This window comes from Petromyzon marinus, chromosome 41 (assembly GCF_048934315.1).
Source record: "Petromyzon marinus isolate PM22_M1 ecotype Great Lakes invasive population chromosome 41, UKy_Petmar_22M1.pri1.0, whole genome shotgun sequence".
Lineage (NCBI taxonomy): Eukaryota > Metazoa > Chordata > Hyperoartia > Petromyzontiformes > Petromyzontidae > Petromyzon > Petromyzon marinus.
This window is the reverse complement of record NC_133707.1, coordinates 426,576-446,663: the sequence shown is the minus strand read 5'-3', so window position 1 is coordinate 446,663 and position 20,088 is coordinate 426,576. Positions and strand designations below refer to the sequence as shown.

The following is a 20,088-nucleotide window of genomic DNA, read 5'->3' as shown; positions in this document are numbered from 1 at the left end:
CATATGCATTACAATGCATATGACAATGCATGCCAATGCATGTGACAATGCATTGTCATATGCATTGTTATATGCATGACAATGCATATGACAATACATATGACAATGCATATATTATCAGAGTACTTTTTTGTTTGCATTCTGACCACAAGTATTTTGGTAAACGCAGACATGATTCCTTGTAAAAGGTTTCAGTTTGGTGGTTTAACATCTTAACACAATTGTTTTGTTGCCAGAAAAAAGGGGAAAACCTATTCTCATATTTTTGTACTGGGAAAGGAGGTCCCGTGTTTACGTATTTATTGTTTTATCAACCCACGAACCACCACCACATCACGTCACCGTTTTTGTATTCCAGTGCGGTTACAATGACTCGTCGCTTCGGTGGCTGTACATCGGTGAATACAAAATAAATATATTCCTCTCGTTTTCTCTTTCAACGATATCAAATGCCGCCGTATCTTTAACGGTGGGAGAGGGGTAAAGGAATCACCTCCAGCTGATGCGTTCCATGAAATACAACGGATCGAGGCTGCAATGGAATCAATCCACCGCATATGTCACGTAATCCACGTCCTTCTCACCACCCCCCCCCCCCGGAATATTGATTTAGTCACCCACCGGACTCTCACTGACCGTGACCCCAAACTAATAACAATGCTCACATTATGCACGAGCCGCAACATCGCCCACCGAGATTGTTCGGAGACGGGCACAACCGCGCTCGGGAATCCTGAGTCTCCTGTCCTCCAGAGCCTTGAGACCGTCTCTCGTAGGGGCTCACGGCCCCCCCCACACCCAGCGGTGTCAAGATCGGCCTCTGTGGAGGAGGCTCGTGAAGGACGCTACTGGGCAGTTGGAGGCAGTCGCCCTCCAACAACAACGGAGGGCGGAGGAGCGACGCTCACAATAACGAGCGGAGCGCCGGGTGGCTAAAGCACAGCAGGTTGGCACAGTTGGGGGCACAGGTGGTGCACCAGCCAGTCATCTCAGTCAGTCGACCCGTGGCACCTGGGTCTGCCCCGTGACCTGTCCGCGAGCGTTCGACACTTCGTGGCCTCAAGGTGCACATGGCCTGGCACAAGTGTCGTGGTGACGTCACCGCCACTTAGTGGCGAATGGCGTTTGTTGTTGTTGTGTCCGCGTGCGAGTGTCTGTGTGTGTGTGGGGAGCGGTAGTGTAGCGGTTAGCACGCTGTGCTACAAACCTGGCGACCCGGGTTCGATTTCCGCTCACGGCCAACACCGGTGACGATTATTTAAACCGGTCCCGGGCCTCCCCTAGGTCGACTCAGCCTCAAATGAGTACCCGGTGCGATGTGTAGACATCGCCACTGGGGAGACAAAGGCGGCTGGGCGTGGTGTGGGCTACCCACCCCCTCGTATGCCGCGCCGGCCTTCATAGGTGCTCACTAACGGCGAGTTTTGGATTTTTAGATATATAGTTTTTGATTTCCAGAGCATTTTCTGAATTGTCTTATTTTTGGATTATTTAGGCGATGTCGTTTTGCGTTTAGTCGCGCTGACGAAAGTGACCTCATCCAACCCCACCCGAAGAAAAGTGAGAAAGTGGGCCAATATAAATAACATCACTTCAATCATTAAGGTAATTTGAAATTGCTTATCTTAGGCACCAATCTATTTCGGATTTTTTTTACAATTAACCGTGATAATCAGGAGCACACATCCCTAATGTGTGTACAACGAGTGGCGAAGCAGTGACTTGGTAGATCATTCCCCAACTATCCTCACAGGCCTAGGGCTCGCTCTCTGATGCGTTTTCCGGTTTGTGCGGCACGATTGCCTGACGTTTCGCCACACGTTTCTGGGAGCTTCTTCGGGAGCTGAGTGCAGCAGCTCACCCTCTCTCTCTCTGGATTGCATCTCGTTTGTCGGCCGTTGATGACAGGGCTGGATTAAGGTCCTTGTAGGCCCTCGGCAATTCTGTTTCATAGGCCTTCAGTGATAACAAAAAAACTATACTCTTTGGTTCTATTCGGAAAAGTCACGTAGGTAAAAAATAAAACAAAAATCACGACGTTTCGGCCACAACACAGGCGGCCTTCATCAGGTGAAGGGACCAGACTGTCTCGATGAAGGCCGCCTGTGTTGTGGCCGAAACGTCGTGATTTTTGTTGTTTTATTTTTTACCTACGTGACTTTACCGAATAGAACCAAAGAGTATGGATTTCCATCCTTGCAGTCACGAAAGCTTCAAATCTAAAAAAAAACTATCTGATCAACCATCGGACAACAACGCTCGTCTTCCCTCTCTCTGTTGAGAATAAGATGGTGCGAAAAACACCATTTGAAGATGCTGTTGCTAATTTTTCAATGAAAAAAAAATCTCGAAAAGTTCATCTCCGGTGTTAATTTCTCTCACCTTATGAAAAAAAGCAATTAACATTGAAATGACTGCCTATTAGTATATACAACACTGTGCCTATCCTCGCTATATGTTCCCGCGCAGCTCCGTCGCTCTCCCGTCCAGCGCTGGCTCTTCGCGGTGGAGCTCCGCGACGATGGACGCCGAGGCTTGGAGGAGCTCTGCGAGGCTTTTGTTTTGTTTGGCCACTTCCGACAACAGTTGTGTTGAGTTCAACTGAGTCGCAGACGTACCCTTTGGAGGCAACACATTTATTAATACCAACTGCCCATTAACCAGGTAACAACCTAGGGTGGTGGACCACCAGGCTAACTGCACTCACTACACGGTAACTCGCTACAATGGACTGGACCACAGCTTGGGTCCAGGTCCACGTGTTGGAGACTCTGTAGAACGTGGAACGTAGATTTCTTCAGGATGAACAACAGCAGCCGGTCCCTCTGGGGGACCCGGCTTATATCCTCTGTGGCGTGGGTGGCTCCGCCCTTGGCTATGACCACCTTCGAGAATCCTCGAGCAGGATCTCGGACCTGACAAGTGACCACCCCTAGCCCCCACCTGGGGGCCCTGTGTAGACTTTACCGGTCACTCTCACACCCTATCCTGTAGGGGTCGGCACTGCACGCAGAGCGTGGTGCCACTCAGCGCTGTTAGCGCTGACCGAGCCCCTCTAGAGCCGGTACTGCACCCACACTCTCGTGGTGCCCGGGATGTCGTTACACCACACGCCGTGTGCCTCTCTACGGCCGGCATAACACCGTGACGTCACTACACATGTATTCGCGAATATATCTGTTACCATACAAACAAACAAAAACGTGGCCAATTTTTTTGTACTCTCTTTAGTTTGCGTAGGCCCTAGGAACAGTGCCTACTTTACCTATTGGAAAACACGGCCCTGGCTGCCGGTGTCTGATGTAAGCCAGCCCTGCCTTCGTCTGGATGTGGTTTTTTGCTTGATCAAAGAAACGATTCCATGTGATCGTCTTGACACGGCGTAGAGCGAAACGTCGTACTTTTTTGTTATTTTCTTTGAGCCTATCTACATGACTTTACCGATAGACCCAAGAATATAACACGTAGCAGCGCAACCGTGAAATCCAACGCAATAGGGTTCAAGTTCATGGTTGCATACTTGCTGGAACCTGTTCCTGGCATGCACCCGCGGGTGTGGTGAAGCCCAAACCATCAAACGCATCACTGACGAGCGCGCCATCAGCGCGCACACCCTGGCGGTATCGCTGCGATCCGTACGGTGTCTAGTCCCACCTTGGATTGGTTGAAGGACCTGAACGTTCAACGATGACATCATCGATACAAACTGTTGCTTTCCCCCCACCCCCACCATGCCATACAAAAGAAGAAGACTGCCCTGGCCTAACCAAATAGCTATTTGGTACCGGGACAGTTTTTATTTAACCACATCAAATATAGGGATCTCCGTTACATCAGCTACACGTGATCGGTAGTGCAGTGATTAGCGCGCTGCGCTACGAACCCAACGGCCCGAGTTCGATTCCCTGGCGTGGCTAACGTCAGTGGCGTATATCTGAACCGGTCCTGAGCCTCAACCAGGTCAACACTGCCTGGTGCCATGTGTAAACATCGGCCCCCGGGGAGACAAAGGCCGCCGGGCATGGTGCTGGCCACCAACCCCCTTGTGTGCTGTGCGGGCCTAAATAGGTGCTCGCTAATAGCACTTGCCCCAGCAGTCTGTTCGAGGCTACACAAGGGGGAATCTTCATCTTTGTGTGCCACTGGAGCTTTATTTATTTAATCAAGTCAAACATCGTCGGGTTATTCCAACAGGGGATTAACAGAATGCTTGTAATTAAGACAATTAGGCTGAAGTGTCGGGGATGTGCAGTGGGGAGCAATGACCCAGCGGCTCATCCTCCAAGCCAATCCTTAAGAGTGGTTGAATTGAAAGAGATTATTTATAGCTGGGAGAGGGGGACATCTCTTTAACAAAGGGAGATCTGGATGATCCACGGGGGGGGTGGGCATGATGCACTGTGACAAGGACATGAGAGGAGAAGAGAGAGGGGCTGAACAATGGCTGCAATGATACACTGGAAATAAGCAGGCCCCAAAAATTGATGTGCTCCACAATAAACCCACAAAATACACGGCTTAATTAAAAAAGATGTAAAAATCAGTGGGATAGGTCTGAAATGCAGAACCCTAGTACACAAAAGATACAGGTATTATTTTATGAATACTTTCGTTGATACATTACAGGTAATGGTATTTGCAACGTGCCCATATAAGGCAGTTTATTCACTTCTGCCAAGAATCCACCACATTGTCATTATCTTTCAAAGAATATACACATTTAAAATTGTAGAAATTTTATGTATCCATAATATAGGTTATTTGGGTGGGATCACGTAAATATAAATGTGTCGTTAAACCCGCCACCACCAATTAGTAAGGTTAGTCATGTAAACTGAACATGCCAATTCGTTACTAGTACAGCACACCGGTTTGTTGGAGAGCAAATCCACAACGACACGTATATATTTATGCGATCTAGCCCCAAAAAATTATATTATAGATGATATTGGTCGCGAAAACATACGTGTTAAATCAATTTGATCTATTTTGTGATATACTTTTATAGATTTTAAAAAAATGTAATTACATGAATAACTGACGTCCGTGTCAGATAAAAATACTCCCTGATTAAAAACTGTACATGGCTTCCAGTGTAAGTGCTTAAATATTTCTTTTTTGTGTTCCAGATTAAGATTAAAAAATTTTTTTGTCAAACAACACAGGAACTGTGCACGGAGTGCGTGCCTGTGGGGCGAAGATAGCATTAGACGGGCCATGTTTATTAATTCATTTGCTTCCTCGTAAATCTCCAAAAGTCGGTATTGTCAGGATAAATATTTGAACCGGGACAACTCCTTTCAAATGAAATTCACATGTTTCCTAACATTCTGTCTGAGATCGTCAAAGAACATATCATCATCACCAACACCACCACCACCGAGATCATCAGCACCGTCAATTGCAGTGTTCACACATTGGCATTTTATTAGGTCACGTGTTGGGGTAAAGAGTGGGTACTCTCTTCCGACATGTCAGCATGGAAGAGTAGGCCAAATACCCTCGAGAGCTCCCTCTAATGGGGAGGCCCTTCCGCCAACAGCGGTGTGAGCAAGCAATTGCAGGGTTGCACCTTTACCTTTCTACCTTTACCCTGCGTGGCAGCAAACGTCGATTTTCCCACGATACATTAACCCAGAGCTTCGTCATCGTGTCCGCATTAAAGACCCGGGTCTTACTCCTTTAAAATAAGCAGAGGCAGCATTAACCCCAGGGTCCTGGCTGAAGTCCCACTACAGATCAATGACATATCGCTGCCCTTGCCAAAGGCCCCCCCCAACCCCTGACTCGGCCCCACCCCCCATCCAACCCCGCGTGATTAATTAGGAGACAAAAAAATAAATCCTTTGTTGCTCAGCCTATTTTGTACCTTGCCACCTCGGGCTGCTCACCAATCATTAATCAGCCGCTGAGCACGGGTAACGCTGCGCGCGTTTGAAAGGTGCGATAGAAATGTGTGACACGGTGATGATGTTGGCGATGATGATGGTGGCGGCGGTGATGGTGGAGATTTGCCAGAGACGGTGAGTCATTGCGAGAGCTCACATCGGTGCGCCGCCGGTGTATCCCAGCACATGAACGTCATCCAAATGCTAAAATTGTGAAAAAATCGGCGATTTAATAAAAAAAAATCGCCAGACCGCACTTACTCGGGTAGAGTGAACAGGGCGTTCCTTATCCTCGGGAGGGACTGAGCCACTGGGCGAGTCATCTGATTGGGACAAAAAAAATACCGCACGGCTTGAGCGTTAACGAACTTTCCGTAAAAAGAAAAAAATCGCCTGAAATATCGGAATATTTTCTACCGAAAAAAAGATTCTTTACTTTAAAAAAAACGTGCCTTTTTCCCCCCATTCGACCTGTCCCACCGGCACTACTGAGTGAAGTTCTTATTGCGTTAATAGAATAATGTAAGCTACCACGGTGCACCGTGAATGCTCTAGTCTGGCAGGAAACAGCCCTGGAATGATACAACTGTGGGGATTCTCGCAGAGTTTGGTTCTACGAGACTGCCCCACGCTCCTTAATTGTTACGTAAAAAAAGGATACGTGTTTTTGTCTAAGCCTGATAAGGGCTCAAGCACGTCACTCGTGTACCGTGAATGAAATGAAAACACCGCCATTGGAAACTGTGAGTTCCTCTCCTCCAGTTCGCACGGTTGGTTACGTGCGGTGTGAAATAGGTTCAATATTCATACATACACAAGCCAATCTAGATAAATCCAGGATAAAAAGGTAGGCAGAGCAGACTGTGTGTTTCAAGCCAGCGTAGGTGTTCCTGCAAAGCGGTTCACGCTTTGCAAGAGTAGAGAGGCAAAGGCAGCTTCCACACGGCGTTACGCAGTTGATGAAAAGATAATGCCACACGACTGATTCAGTGAGACCTCCACTACCACACAGGAGCTGATCATCAGCACGCTACCCAGGTACGAGAGATCCTCAAACCTTTGCACAAGCACGGCATTACACTCATGGAGAGCCGAGGGAGTGGTGCGTTCGATGAAACAGTACCCAGGCAGGTGTTTGTTTCGCTAGGACTGATGAGGGGAGGGGACCATCAGGGCATCCTTCCATTCTCTGTGGGACCCATTCTTTGGACAGTTGCAACAATGTCCTGCAAACAGTCTGCAGTCTGCCACCCTCCCCTCCTGTTGAAATCCCCTACGCGTGTGTGCAGGACTGCTGACGCGAACCCGACTTGAAAGCATATTGGGGCTCCCCTCAACGCTTCTTTCTGGTCGATAATCCTTTCCAGGACTTTTCCCGGCACACGGAGGAAGATAATGCTCCGGTAGTTGTGTAGTGGTGATTGTTGCATCACCACTGTGTACACACGCACACGTGTGACGTCACTATGCGGGGGAGCGTCACTACCACGCGGGCCTACACACACACATGACGTCATCCCGGCTGGAGGCGGGAATAACGTCAGGGCCGGTTCTGGACTCGGGAGGCCACGAGGGTGGTGTGAGGTCGTGGCACTCTGTGTGACCCCGGCTGGACACGTGACTGGACCCCAGTGGGGGCCGGGGGCCTAGGGGGCACCTCGGGGGGCACGTGGACAGCAGGGGGGGGGGGGGGGGCTTCGAGAGGGTTCTCGAAGGGAGGCGTGGCTGGGGCGGGGTCCGGGCACGCCGAGGCCCATATAAGCAGCCTCCTCACGGGGTTAGAGGCTGCCCGTATCAAGAATGAAGATGCATCGTCAAGACGCCAAGAAGAGTAAAGCCTCCAGTCAGCGGACCTGCTGGTAGCCCACCTGGCTGGGTCACGCTAGAGTATCTGAGAGTGGAGAAGTGTGTGTTAGCTCGAGTAGGTCGGTGGTCACCACCCTATGCATAATGTAAGAGTTAACTGTTGTGTTCATTAATAAATAAGTGTTGCCTCCCAAGAAGTTGTGTGTGCACCTAATTCGAATCCACTACAGTTGTATAAATCAGTGTGGTCACACACATGCACACAAAGACAAAGAGCCCCCATATAGCCTGAACAGACTGTTGGGGCAAGTCCTGTTAGCGATCAGCTATGAAGGACGGCACAGTACACGAGGAGTTGGGTGGCCAACACCACGCCCAGCCGCCTTTGTCTCCCCAATGGTGATGTTTACACACCACTCATTGGAGGATGAGTCGACCTAGGGGAGGCCCAGGATCGGTTAAGAAAATCATAACTGGTGTTGGCCGTGAGCGGGAATCGAACTCGGGTCGTCGGGTTCGAAGCGCAGCACGCTAACCGCACATGCACACACACAACGACAACAACAACAACCAATCGCCACTAAGTGGAGGTGATTTCACCACGGCACTTGTGCCAGGCTATGTGCACTTTAAGGCCACAAAGTGTTGAACGCCCGCTGGTAGATCACCGGACAGACCCAGGTGCCATAGGTTCACTGACAGATGACCAGCTGATGCACCACCTGTGCCCTCTACCGTGCACACACATGCACATGCGCGGATTGAAATTGAACACCGTGGCGTGCAGTGCGAGTTCCCTACCAGGATCTTGTTCTCGTCCTCGTCCTTGTAGTAGCACAGCTGCTCCCCGCGCAGCACGAACCAGCGCGCGTGCCACGAGCGCACGAAGCCGCCCTGCTTCTTGAGCCAGCCACTCTTGAGGACCCCGCGGCGCGACGACCCGGACGCCGACCCCGGATGCCCGCCGGCCTCTCCCCTGCGACCGCCGGTCTGGGCATGCGACGTGGCCGCGGCCGAAAGAGCGGCGCCCACCCCGGCGGCGTCGGCGAAGCCCGGCAGGGAGGCGGCGGCGGCCGACGCGGCTCGAGATGCCATGGCCTGGCCCGAAGCGCCACGGCTCGCCAGGGCAGCGCCGTCTGCCATCACTAGACTGAAGGAACGGCCTGGGGTTGGTGGCGTGGGTGGGCACGGGAGAGTGACAGGACGGAGGAGAGATCACCCAGCAAGATGAGCAGGAGGCAGAGGTGATTGGCGCAGGCTCTGCCGAGCGAAAAGAACAATCATTCAACGACAGCTGATTTCAGAGTCCGTTTTGCGAAACTCCTGAGGTCGCTCCACAGCTTCCTATGGGGAAAAAGTGGAACATTTTCAGAACCAGGCCACTGGCACAAGGCCCACACTCAACAGTACGCCACACAGCACATGTGAGTACAAAGTAATAAAAGGCGGTAAAAGTGCAGCCCTACAATGGCTTGCTCGCGCCACCGCTGGCAGAAGGGGCTTCCACTTGAGGGAGCTCTAGAGAGCCCCTCTGGAGGGCATTTGACTCTTCCACGCTGGCCAGTCGTCTTGGCAGAGGTGGGATTACCCAGCCTTTACCTCACTGCGCGCGATCTGCCAACTGACGTAGCTGTGGTGCACCCATTCATTTTGCTGCTGAGTGGTGGAGAGAGGCGGTGAGGATTTAGAGAGCTCGCACTGTCACTTCAACTGATGTGCCAGGAGGTCGAATGGAACAGGCGACGTCTGCATTGCAAGTCCGGAGTGCCGACCGTTACACCGCCGTGGCAACTCCAGGAGGATCAGTGGCGAAATTCAGTCGGGGGGCTGTCCGGGTTGGCGACCCAGAAAATATTTGTGCTCCCTGAACACCACATCAGGATACCTCTCGCTATGGCTGTGGCTATACATACCAGCGACCAGGGAATTATTACGTGAGAATTGAAGCCCTGGGGAGGAAATAAACAGACAAGGCGGTGATGTGAGCATCCCGATAGGTTTCAACAGAATGCCATTAATCATCCAGATTGTCCAACATATATATGAATTTATAATGATTCACACTCCTCTGTCAGTCCATCGGTGGATGAAGGACTCTGCATTCCGTCTAAGTCATTGGGTGTTTCTGTTTGATCGTATTTTGCCGTGCTGGTAACTGTGGTCAGTTCTATATCCGCCCACGGCTAACATCAGTGGCGAGTGACATACCTCAGCAGATTGTCACCCCCCTTTTTTTGTAACCCCCGGATTTAAACCAGCGTGGTGAAGTAAAATAAGAGACCTCATGACCGACACGGCACGGGGAGAGGGCCTTCGTCCAGCAGTGCAACGATAATGGGATGAAATGTACGATTGAATATTTACCAAAAACAAATAAATAACAGGTCGTAAAGTATATGCCATTTGCCCTGCATACGTTGCACATATGTACGGTGATTGTAAAGTCATGCCGAAAGCAAAATTACTCAAAGTGTTGCTTTAAAGGTAATTTGTGAAAAGTATCAGTTAACCAAACATTTAGTTTAAAAATAGACCACATGGTGCCCCAGCTGCCGAGCATGAGTCACAACCTGTTTTGTAAGTCACAGACGTCATTACTGTACTTTTATTAAATGGAATGACGTTTGGAACTTTGGTAATATTTACACATGTGCCCTGGGCATTTGTGAACCCTTAAAGCGCCTCCTCGTCGTAAGGTAGGGGTGAGAATGCGCCATGTACAGTGGGTAGGGATGAGAATGCGCCATGTCCTGTGGGTAGGGATGAGAATGCGCCATGTCCTGTGGGTAGGGGTGAGAATGCGCCATGTCCTGTGGGTAGAGATGAGTAAAGCGCAATGTTCTGTGGGAAGGGATGAGAATGCGCCATGTCCAGTGGGTTCCAACTTGGCCACGTCCCAGCTTGACAGGTCTTTACCACCACGTGCCTGTCTGGGGATTTGATAATTTCTCTCAATCGCTGAATTGTGATTGGATGTTGAATTGTTGCACTTCGTGGGTTGCAATCGAATGCAAAAATTTGATTTTTGTTTTATAACATTGTAACAAGCGATTTGTTGTACCCGTGGCCAAACCACGTGAATGAAACTGAGAGTGAAGGATAGAAAGAATGGGGGGGGAAACAAGATGAAAAAGGAACGGAAACTCGAGCAATGAGGAAGAGGCTACGGATAGGGCCTCGACACATCGGCACGGAGGAGCGGCGGCTCTTTTCGCAGGGGGCGACGGGGAGGGCTCAGCGACCCGGGGTGGCTGCACAGAAGGCAAGTGATTCACGGGTGGCTTTAACTCATTTAGATATTGAGATATATCGATACGAGTGTGGGGGGGGGGATTTAGAGTCGGGGTGGCCACACAGTCGTCACGTTTATTTACGGGAGGCTTTAACTGATTTCGAAATCGAGATGGTAGCACCGTTAGTGGCTGCACGGTTTACATTAACTCATTACATACAACACATACAAATCGGAAAACGTTGCATTCTTACACGTGCGTAACTCGATGTGTGTATTTTGAGCTTAAGAATATATTTATCAACACAATGCTGAATATATATTTGGTCCTTAAGGTCTCCATGGTCTGGCTTTTCCCATCTGCCAATAAGGGTGAGTGGTGGTGCAATGGTCACGCGCATTGCATTATGATTCGAGCCACTGGCGTTTTTTGGCGAGTAATATCTGAACCTGCCCTACAGGGTGCGGGATAGGTGTTGGCACCAACTTGCACGGACCGGCGTGGTGAAGTATGGTCAACAACACCCGTTACCAACATGGCACGGGCACACCTTCGTCCGCCAGTCAATTGGAAAAGGGCCGTAAATAATATAGCGACCTTAAAAATAGACCGGTAATCTATTAATAATGTGAGCAAAGAAAAAGCCATGCACACCAAGTTTGGTAAACAACACTGAAACAATTTTGCTGGAGGAGGCACACAAACTAGAACACGGAACAACGATTGAAGGTGGATGGCATTCAAAATGATTCAAGAGCAGAACGAGATCGAGGATGGAGCGCCTTTTGAAAACCTCCGAGTCGATCATGAAGCGCAGCGGGCCCTCGTGCCTGCAGAGGAGCGGATTCACGTGAGCAGCCACGACGTCGTTTAGAGAAACGCATCGCGTCGACAACGACGCTGGGACAAGGGATGGAAGTGAGCAAGGCCGAGAGCACGTGCTTGAAATTTCACCGACTCTGCTACCGCCTGACGCAATTATCTGCTTCGAACCACCTCGGTGTAAAATTGTAGTTGTCGCTCTCACGTCAATATTAGCCACACGGAGAAGAAGAAGAAGAAGACAGAACCACGACGTCTGGCGAAGAAAACAAAACAGAGACGTCATCTTAACGGCGTTAGTAGAGTAGGTCTGAGCAGGACAACATCTGTATTTATACTGGAGGAATCCGATGAGCTATTAAGCTCTTTCTCACATCGCTTACATGGGATGATGGCCATTGGTTGAGGCTGGTGATGGAATGGTAGATAATTGCTCCTGAGAGAATGATCATCGTGGACATGGAGCAATGAGATCACTTCCTGTGCAGGAGTGAGATGAACTGTGGGGGAATGGCATGGAGCAGAATTCATCAAGCGGTAGATAGATCATTGCCGATTAAATGTTTCAATACAACTTTTTTGTGTGACGATACATTAATTGTACTTGAATGCTTTATAAATGTACTCGCAACCACGTTATTATTAAGAAACAATTAAAAGCATTTATTTAATGTACGTACACGCCAGACACAACGTTGTGTCTGGGATCACCAACTCCCAATGTCTACTGCCCTTGTATTCAAATTGAGCAGATCTGGTATCAGCATAGCCAGGCCTTCATCCAGCAGTGGATAGAGATTGAACACTGTAATTGACGGTGCTGATGATCAAGCGATATTTTTTTTACTTTCTCAGACAGAGCGTGAGGAAATATATATAACTTTAATTTTAAAGGAGTTGTCCCAGATCAAATATTCATTCTGACGATGCGAACTTTAAAAGACTTTACAAGGAAGCAGATGAAGAATGAATAAACACGGCCCGTCTAATGCCATCTTCGCTCCACAGTAATGCACCCTGTACACAGTTCCTATGTTGTTTTAAAAGCAACCTTCAGCTGAAGCTGGCATATAAAATATATAATTGTTACCGCTTACAGTGACTGGAAGCCATGTCTAGGTTTTTTTTATCAGAGTGTATTTGTGTCTGACATTGACGTCAGCGAATGGTTAAATTACCAACGTTTTATTTTGTTATCTTAAAAAAAGTATATCGCAAACTACATGAAATTACATTTTATACTGTGAAAGAAAATAAAATGTCAACTTGTGGCTTACACGGTGAATGGTACATGTGTATATTGTACTGCCCGTCTGTCAATACAATGCTACGTTAGGGCCTCCCCACACAATACGGGTCACGAGGAGTTAATCAACTAAACTACAATATTATTTTTTACCAGGTAAGGCTCACTAAGCTATATCGCTCTCTATCAGAAGCGACCTGACCACAAATGATAGCTCAACGAAGTGGTTTATCATCGTGAAAATATATAGCAGCCCAATGCTCAAAACGCGTGATGTTGATTCCAAATGTGGAGGGAAAAACCGGAGAAAAAGTCCACGCGACCAAGGGGAGAGAGACGCGCAACCTCTAAATATACAGCAGCAGGCGTCAGGGTCTGCATCGAACCCATGAACTCCCGCATACTCGGCGAGGTAGTTAACATCTCGCCCATACTTCACCACGCTGGTCAGTGTGGGCTGATAAACACGAGTAGTACAGCATAGAAGTACGGTATAACAATGAATGTTGCTGCATCGCCCCTCTGCTGTCTACAGGATCAACCAGGCAATATCCAGGCTGAAATTCCTGCAAAACTTCCGTCACCTGGTGTGAACGAGCGCATCCCGGGTGACTTGGTCAATTATTTACTGACCGTAAATGTATGTATAATTCGCAAGCTTGATGATTAAGGCTCGTGACTCCATTCCAGTGGATGACGGAACTCCGTGCCATTCTTTGTGGTGCACTGCCACTAAATTGGAGACGGGGCGCAGCTGCAGGTGTAATTATCGTCACTTCTCACCCCGGGGGGTGTGGGGTGGGGTGGAGATTGATAATCGTGAGGCGGTCGACAGCACCAGAAACGAAATCTCCAGCCGAGCCAACCCTGGTTTTGGCTTGAGAATCGGTAGCCCACAAAATGGAAACACAACGCTGGAATGGAGCCAGGACGATAAGAAGACTTTGTACGGTCAAGGGGTTCATTGTTAAACACACACAAAAACCCCTAAAACATATGCGTGACAAATGATAGAATTGTCTGATGCTCACGTTTCCATCTAAAACTCGTAATGGCAGCGTGCAGATCATCGCGATCGGACAATTACCAAGAGGGAATTCGCTTATTTCGTGGTAACGAAGCACTTACCAAAGACACTTCATTTAGGAAAGCCTTGTTTGTTTTTAAGTTACTAAACTGATTATTTTCCAACAGCATTTTTAGAACGTGGGGTGTGGGGGGAGTTGTTACTCAAAATACAGCCACAAGATTAAAAAAACACCACGACAGATTCGTTGGATCAGCGTCTAAGAGGCTTTACATCCACGCCGTATATACACAGTAGTCGCCTTGCTAGCGTTTTAGAAAGTTATGAAGGTGCGAATCGCAAGGTGAATTTTAATTGTATGCAAATGAGCGGGAAAAAAAACACGAAATACTATAGATTGCGCTTATTTTGGATGTTATATGTAAGCCATAAATTACGTCTAGTTTACGTGCTTTAGAAATGTATTCTAAAGCGCACAAATTATGGTCGTCTCGGTGGCGAAATGTTAACTACCTCGCCTAGTATACAGGAGGTCGTAGGTTTGAATCCCGACCCTGACGCTTGCATATTTGGAGTTTGCATGTCTCTCTCCCCGTGGCCACGTGTATTTTTGTCCGAGTCCTCCGGTGTTTCCCTCCACATTTAGAAACACGCGTTTAGAGTATTTGGCTGATACAAATGTCTACATAAGCCACTTCGTTGAGCTATCATTTGTGACCAGGTCACTTCTGAAAAATAGCAATATCGCTCAGTGGGCCTGACCTGGTAAAATGTAAAAAAATAATTTCGATTTAAAGCTTTCGTGACTGCAGGGATTCATATTCTTGGTTCTTTCGGTAAAGTCACGTAGAAGGGAAATAATAAAATATATAGTTTTATTTTTATTATTTCCTTTCTACGTGACTTTACCGAAAGAACCAAGAATATGTCAAAAAATAGTTTAGTTTAAAATATAATATTTGACAAATTCCATTCGTGGCACAATCTTTGCTATTAGACATTGATTACAGCCGGATCATAATGATTAACTATCTTGGTCAATACAAATGGTCATAAGCATTGCTACTTTTTAGGCTACAGTTTTCCTCGGGTTTTTAAAAATACATTTTGCCGGATGAACACGCCAAAGTGTACAAACATCATCTGGCTCGACACTAACGAGAAAAATAGTTTCACTCTGCCAAGTTTTCATCTCTAGAATTAGTCCATGAGCCAGAGCAGAAACTGGTACCACCTAAGAAAGCAACATTCTCGACGTACAATTTTATTTATAGGCTAATAACAGTGAATTATTTAATAACCCACTCATTTCAAATGGTAAGCACATACTTTGTTTTTGGCCACATTCAGAGATTGGAACCGCGAAAGTTATACTACCTCTTTTCTGGGCTCACGGACGAATTAACAAAGAGAGTTAACAAACGTGGGGCTAAATTTTGATTTAAAGCTTTCGTGACTCCAGTAATTCATATTCTTAGCTTTTTCGGTAAAGTCACGTTGAAGGGAAAGAGCTAAGAATATAATAAAAACGTGGGGCTGCCAAACGGGAAATGGGACCATGCTGAAATGTTTTTTTTCTTTCCCGTATGGACAGTGAGATGGAGTGCAGTAGTATGAGGCCACAGTGACATTTTCAGCATGGAAGTGCCAGCAGTGGATTTTGGAATAGGTGATGATAGTGATGACGATTATTATGATGTTAAAGTCAAATGTCCAAATAAGTATTGAGACATTGGGTGCCGTTAACAGCTCCGAGTCAGTGGTGAAAAGTCCCCATTGTTGACTTCCCCTCCAAGTTTGTATTGTTCCTGGTGGGATAATGGGCCGAGTCAAGCCCCTAACCAGGATTTGAACTTGTAACGTTCCGATCCCCTGCAGCTGAGCAACTAGGCCGTCCGTGGACGACGATGACAATGGTGACAGCTGCTGTGCTCGGGCGAGGTACGGGGTTGTATTCAAGGCACGCGCGCCTGGTGAGAGACACGGAAGGCGCACGCGCGTCGGCCAGTCACGTGGAACCCACGCGATCCCCACCCGCGCGGCGCGCACGGAATCATCTCGCCAATGGCAAGTCCGGCGATGACAATTTGGGGAATGTCCTGCCTTGCTCCCCGAACCCAGCTGCCAATCCACCGGGAGGACGTTAAGACGTTGTCGCGTTTACCAACTCCGCACAGACAGGTCGGGTAACCCCCCCCCACCACCACCGCCCTACCCCCGAGACAATTAAAACCCGAGCCCCATACTCCCAAAGCTCACTGGTCGCACGCCCCCTCGCCGCAGACTGTCGGAATGTGATTCTCACAGGCACTACGCGGCGTCACACGCATGATATACATGTGACACACACACACACACGCATGATATACACATGACACACACACACACGCATGGTCACACGCGTCGTTAAAGGTTTCCACCGACCGCGACGTTGTGCATCGTGCGTACCGCATACCAACCACCCTCATGCACAAAAATGCATCAACGTCCATGAAAGGTGTGACATCACATTCGTCAAGCTAAGGTCAGCCGCATAACGAACGCCGGAGACCGCGTGTTGAAATGATCAACTGTTCCATTTGACGCGCGCAAATTGCACGCGGTAAATTTTTTATTTCACAATTATTTGGGTCTGGATTTTTTCGTACAAATACACTGGAAGCTGCAGTGTAATCCTGTGTATTACTATTTAAGCGTATTTATGCATTCATAAATAACCATGGCATTTTTGTTAATTAAAATTGTTTACAAATACGAAAATGTATGAGATACACTACATTTTATACGATTCGCAATCGATTTAGGTTCGTCGTTAACGTCAGCTGACAATGGGCAGTGCCAACTCTGGGACAATATCAGAGAGAGCGCCTTCAGAATAAAAAAAATGGTCTGGCAAAACCACGCAAACATTTCCATTAAAATAAATGTACATTGAAGAAATAAAAAGAAATATGAAAAATCCATGGGGATATGAAAAACACAAAGGCCTGGAGGAAATCACCACGAACACAATATGGATTTGGGTTTTTTTTCTCAACAAATGTGGATTTAATGGGAAAAATTATAATTACAAAAAGGCAAACATTCACATGCAGCAGTACAAGTAAAGTCAAAATTCAGGTCCATTGAAACAGGTGGATAAATAACAAAGGACATTGCACGTACAGCAGAAGGCAGTGGAGCAATCTAACTCATCCCTCATAGCCCAATATGCGGACAATGCCACATAGATACAGACATACAGACATGGACACACAAAGCAACGCAAATATACACACAGACAGGAACCATACAGACTCACACAGATACAAAGACAAACAGATACACACCCAGACGCACGAAGACACACATGAAGACAGAGACATAGACACACACATATGCAGGTAGACACTAATACACACAAAATACAAAAACACACGGATACACATATACCCACACATGGACACAAACAAAGATCCCCCGTATAGCCTGTAACAAACTGTTGTGACAAGTGCTGTTAGCGAGCACCTATAAAGGCCGCCACATTATAGGTAGGTGACCAGCACCAAGCCCGGCCGCCTTTGTCTCCCTAGTGGCGATGTTTACCCACCACACCAGGTACTCATTTGAGGCTGAGTCGACCACATAGACACACCACACTTGTACATACAGGCAGGCAAACACACACAGACATATACAAGCTGAAACAAAGAGACACACACGTACAGAGGCACATACGTGCACACAAAAAGAGTGGTATCTGAAAAGAGACGCTCCACCGTAGCCGCGACAAACGAGATACGCCGGCTTAGTTACCTACAGAAGCAGACAAAGACACACACACACTGATAGACACACACACACAGATAGACAGATAGACCCGAAGACACACACAGACAGACACGAACACACACACAGATAGACACACTGACACACACACAGATAGACACGAAGACACACAAAGACAGACACACTGACACACACGCAGATAGACACACTGACACACACACAGATAGACAGACAGACACGAAGACACACACAGACAGACACACTGACACACTGATACACACACACACAGACAGACACACTGACACACGCAGATAGACACACTGACACACACACAGATAGACACACTGACACACATAGACAGACACACTGACACACATACAGATAGACACACTGACACACACAGATACACAGACAGACACACTGACACACACACAGATAGACACACTGACGCACACGCAGATAAACACACTGACACACTAACACACACAGATAGACAAACAGACACGAAGACACACACACAGACAGACTGACACACACACAGATAGACAGACAGACACACAGACAGACACACACACACAGATAGACAGATAGACACGAAGACACACACACACAGACACGAACACAGATAGACACACTGACACACACACAGATAGACACACAGACACGAAGACACACACACAGACAGACAGACTGACACACACACAGATAGACAGACAGACACACAGACAGACACAATGACACACACAGATAGACAGATAGACACGAAGACGCACACACAGACAGACACGAACACAGATAGACACACTGACACACACACAGATAGACAGAAAGACACGAAGACACACACACAGACAGATACACACACAGATAGACAGACAGACACAAACAGACAGACACATTGACACACAGACAGACAGACAGACACACTGACACACACACAGACAGACAGACACACTGACACACACAGACAGACACACTGACACACACACAGATAGACAGACAGTCACGAAAACACACAGACACACACACTGACACACACAGATAGACAGACAGACACGAAGACACACTGACACACAGACAGACACACTGACACACACAGATAGACAGACAGACACGAAGACACACTGACACACACACACAGACAGACACACTGACACACACACAGATAGACAGACAGACACGAATACACACTGACACACACACACAGACACACACACAGATAGACAGACAGACACGAAGACACACTGACACACACACACTGACACACACAGACACACTGACACACACAGACAGACACACACACAGATAGACAGACAGACACGAAGACCCACAGACAGACACACTGACACATACACAGACAGACAGACAGACACGAAGACACACTGACACACACACTGACACACTGACACACACACACACACACCGGTTAGCAGGTAGGCGAACGGAGACGCACAGATGTAGGCGCGACAACGGGGAGACACAACGCCGGTTCGGTTACCCACAGAGGCAGACACGAGAGAGACACACGGACACACGGACACACATGAGACATTTCACAGACACGAGACATTGCACAGCCACGGATACGTACAGAAACGCCGGTCACTGACGAGAGAGAGAGAAGCACAGATGTAGGCGCGACAGAGAGGAGAGATACCACGACTTGGTTACCTACAGGAGCACACACAAATCCACACGTTCAGCCTCTTTGCATTCATGGCAGTCGCTGGCCGCATCGGACCAGGGTTGCTATGGAAACGAACGAGCAGGCAGGCTCCGTTTCCCCTTCTCCCTCTCTCCTTTTGCTCTCTCTCTCGCTCTCTTCCCTCTCTGTTTGTACTGCCGCTTCGTTCCTGCTCACCCCACCGCCCCCCACCCCCAACGCCCGTCCGCCGGTCGCTCAGCCGGTGTGGAGGAAGACGACGGCGAGACAACGCCCTCCTTGAGCCGTGGCCTCCTCAACAAAGTGTCCGGGAATCCTCATCCCCGCGATCTCCCCCGGCCACCAACACCACCGCCAACAACATCACCGTCCACGGATCCAGCACCCTCCAGCAGGGGTGTCCTGCACTCATCCTCGCGCTCTCCCTCCTACTCCCCCTCTCTCCTTGTTTCCCTAAATCACCCCCTCTCTCTTCCTCCCTCCCTTCGCCCGCCCTCCCTCTCCAGCAGTCCTGCCTCTCTCCTCGCCCCTCCGTCTCCTCCCTCACTCGCCCACCTACGAATCCACCAACCCACCATCGCATCCACCTATCCACACGGCCATCAAGCTTACCGGCAGACCTTCCTGTCCACTCA

General features: G+C 48.4%; 1 protein-coding gene across 1 annotated transcript in view; it reads right to left on the bottom strand.

Annotated features, from left to right (window-relative positions):
* Window positions 1-19,886, bottom strand: part of LOC116950997 (rho GTPase-activating protein 24-like) — a 53,355-nt gene extending 33,469 nt beyond the window's left edge. Inside the window, exons 1-2 of the mRNA XM_032969259.2 lie at window positions 19,466-19,886; window positions 8,496-8,857 (exon numbers count right to left, since the gene is read on the bottom strand). Coding sequence (XP_032825150.1) covers window positions 8,496-8,857; window positions 19,466-19,526 — 423 coding nt within the window. The 5' untranslated portion in view covers window positions 19,527-19,886. The remainder of the gene's footprint in view (window positions 1-8,495; window positions 8,858-19,465) is intronic.
* Between the last annotated feature and the right edge of the window lie 202 nt (window positions 19,887-20,088).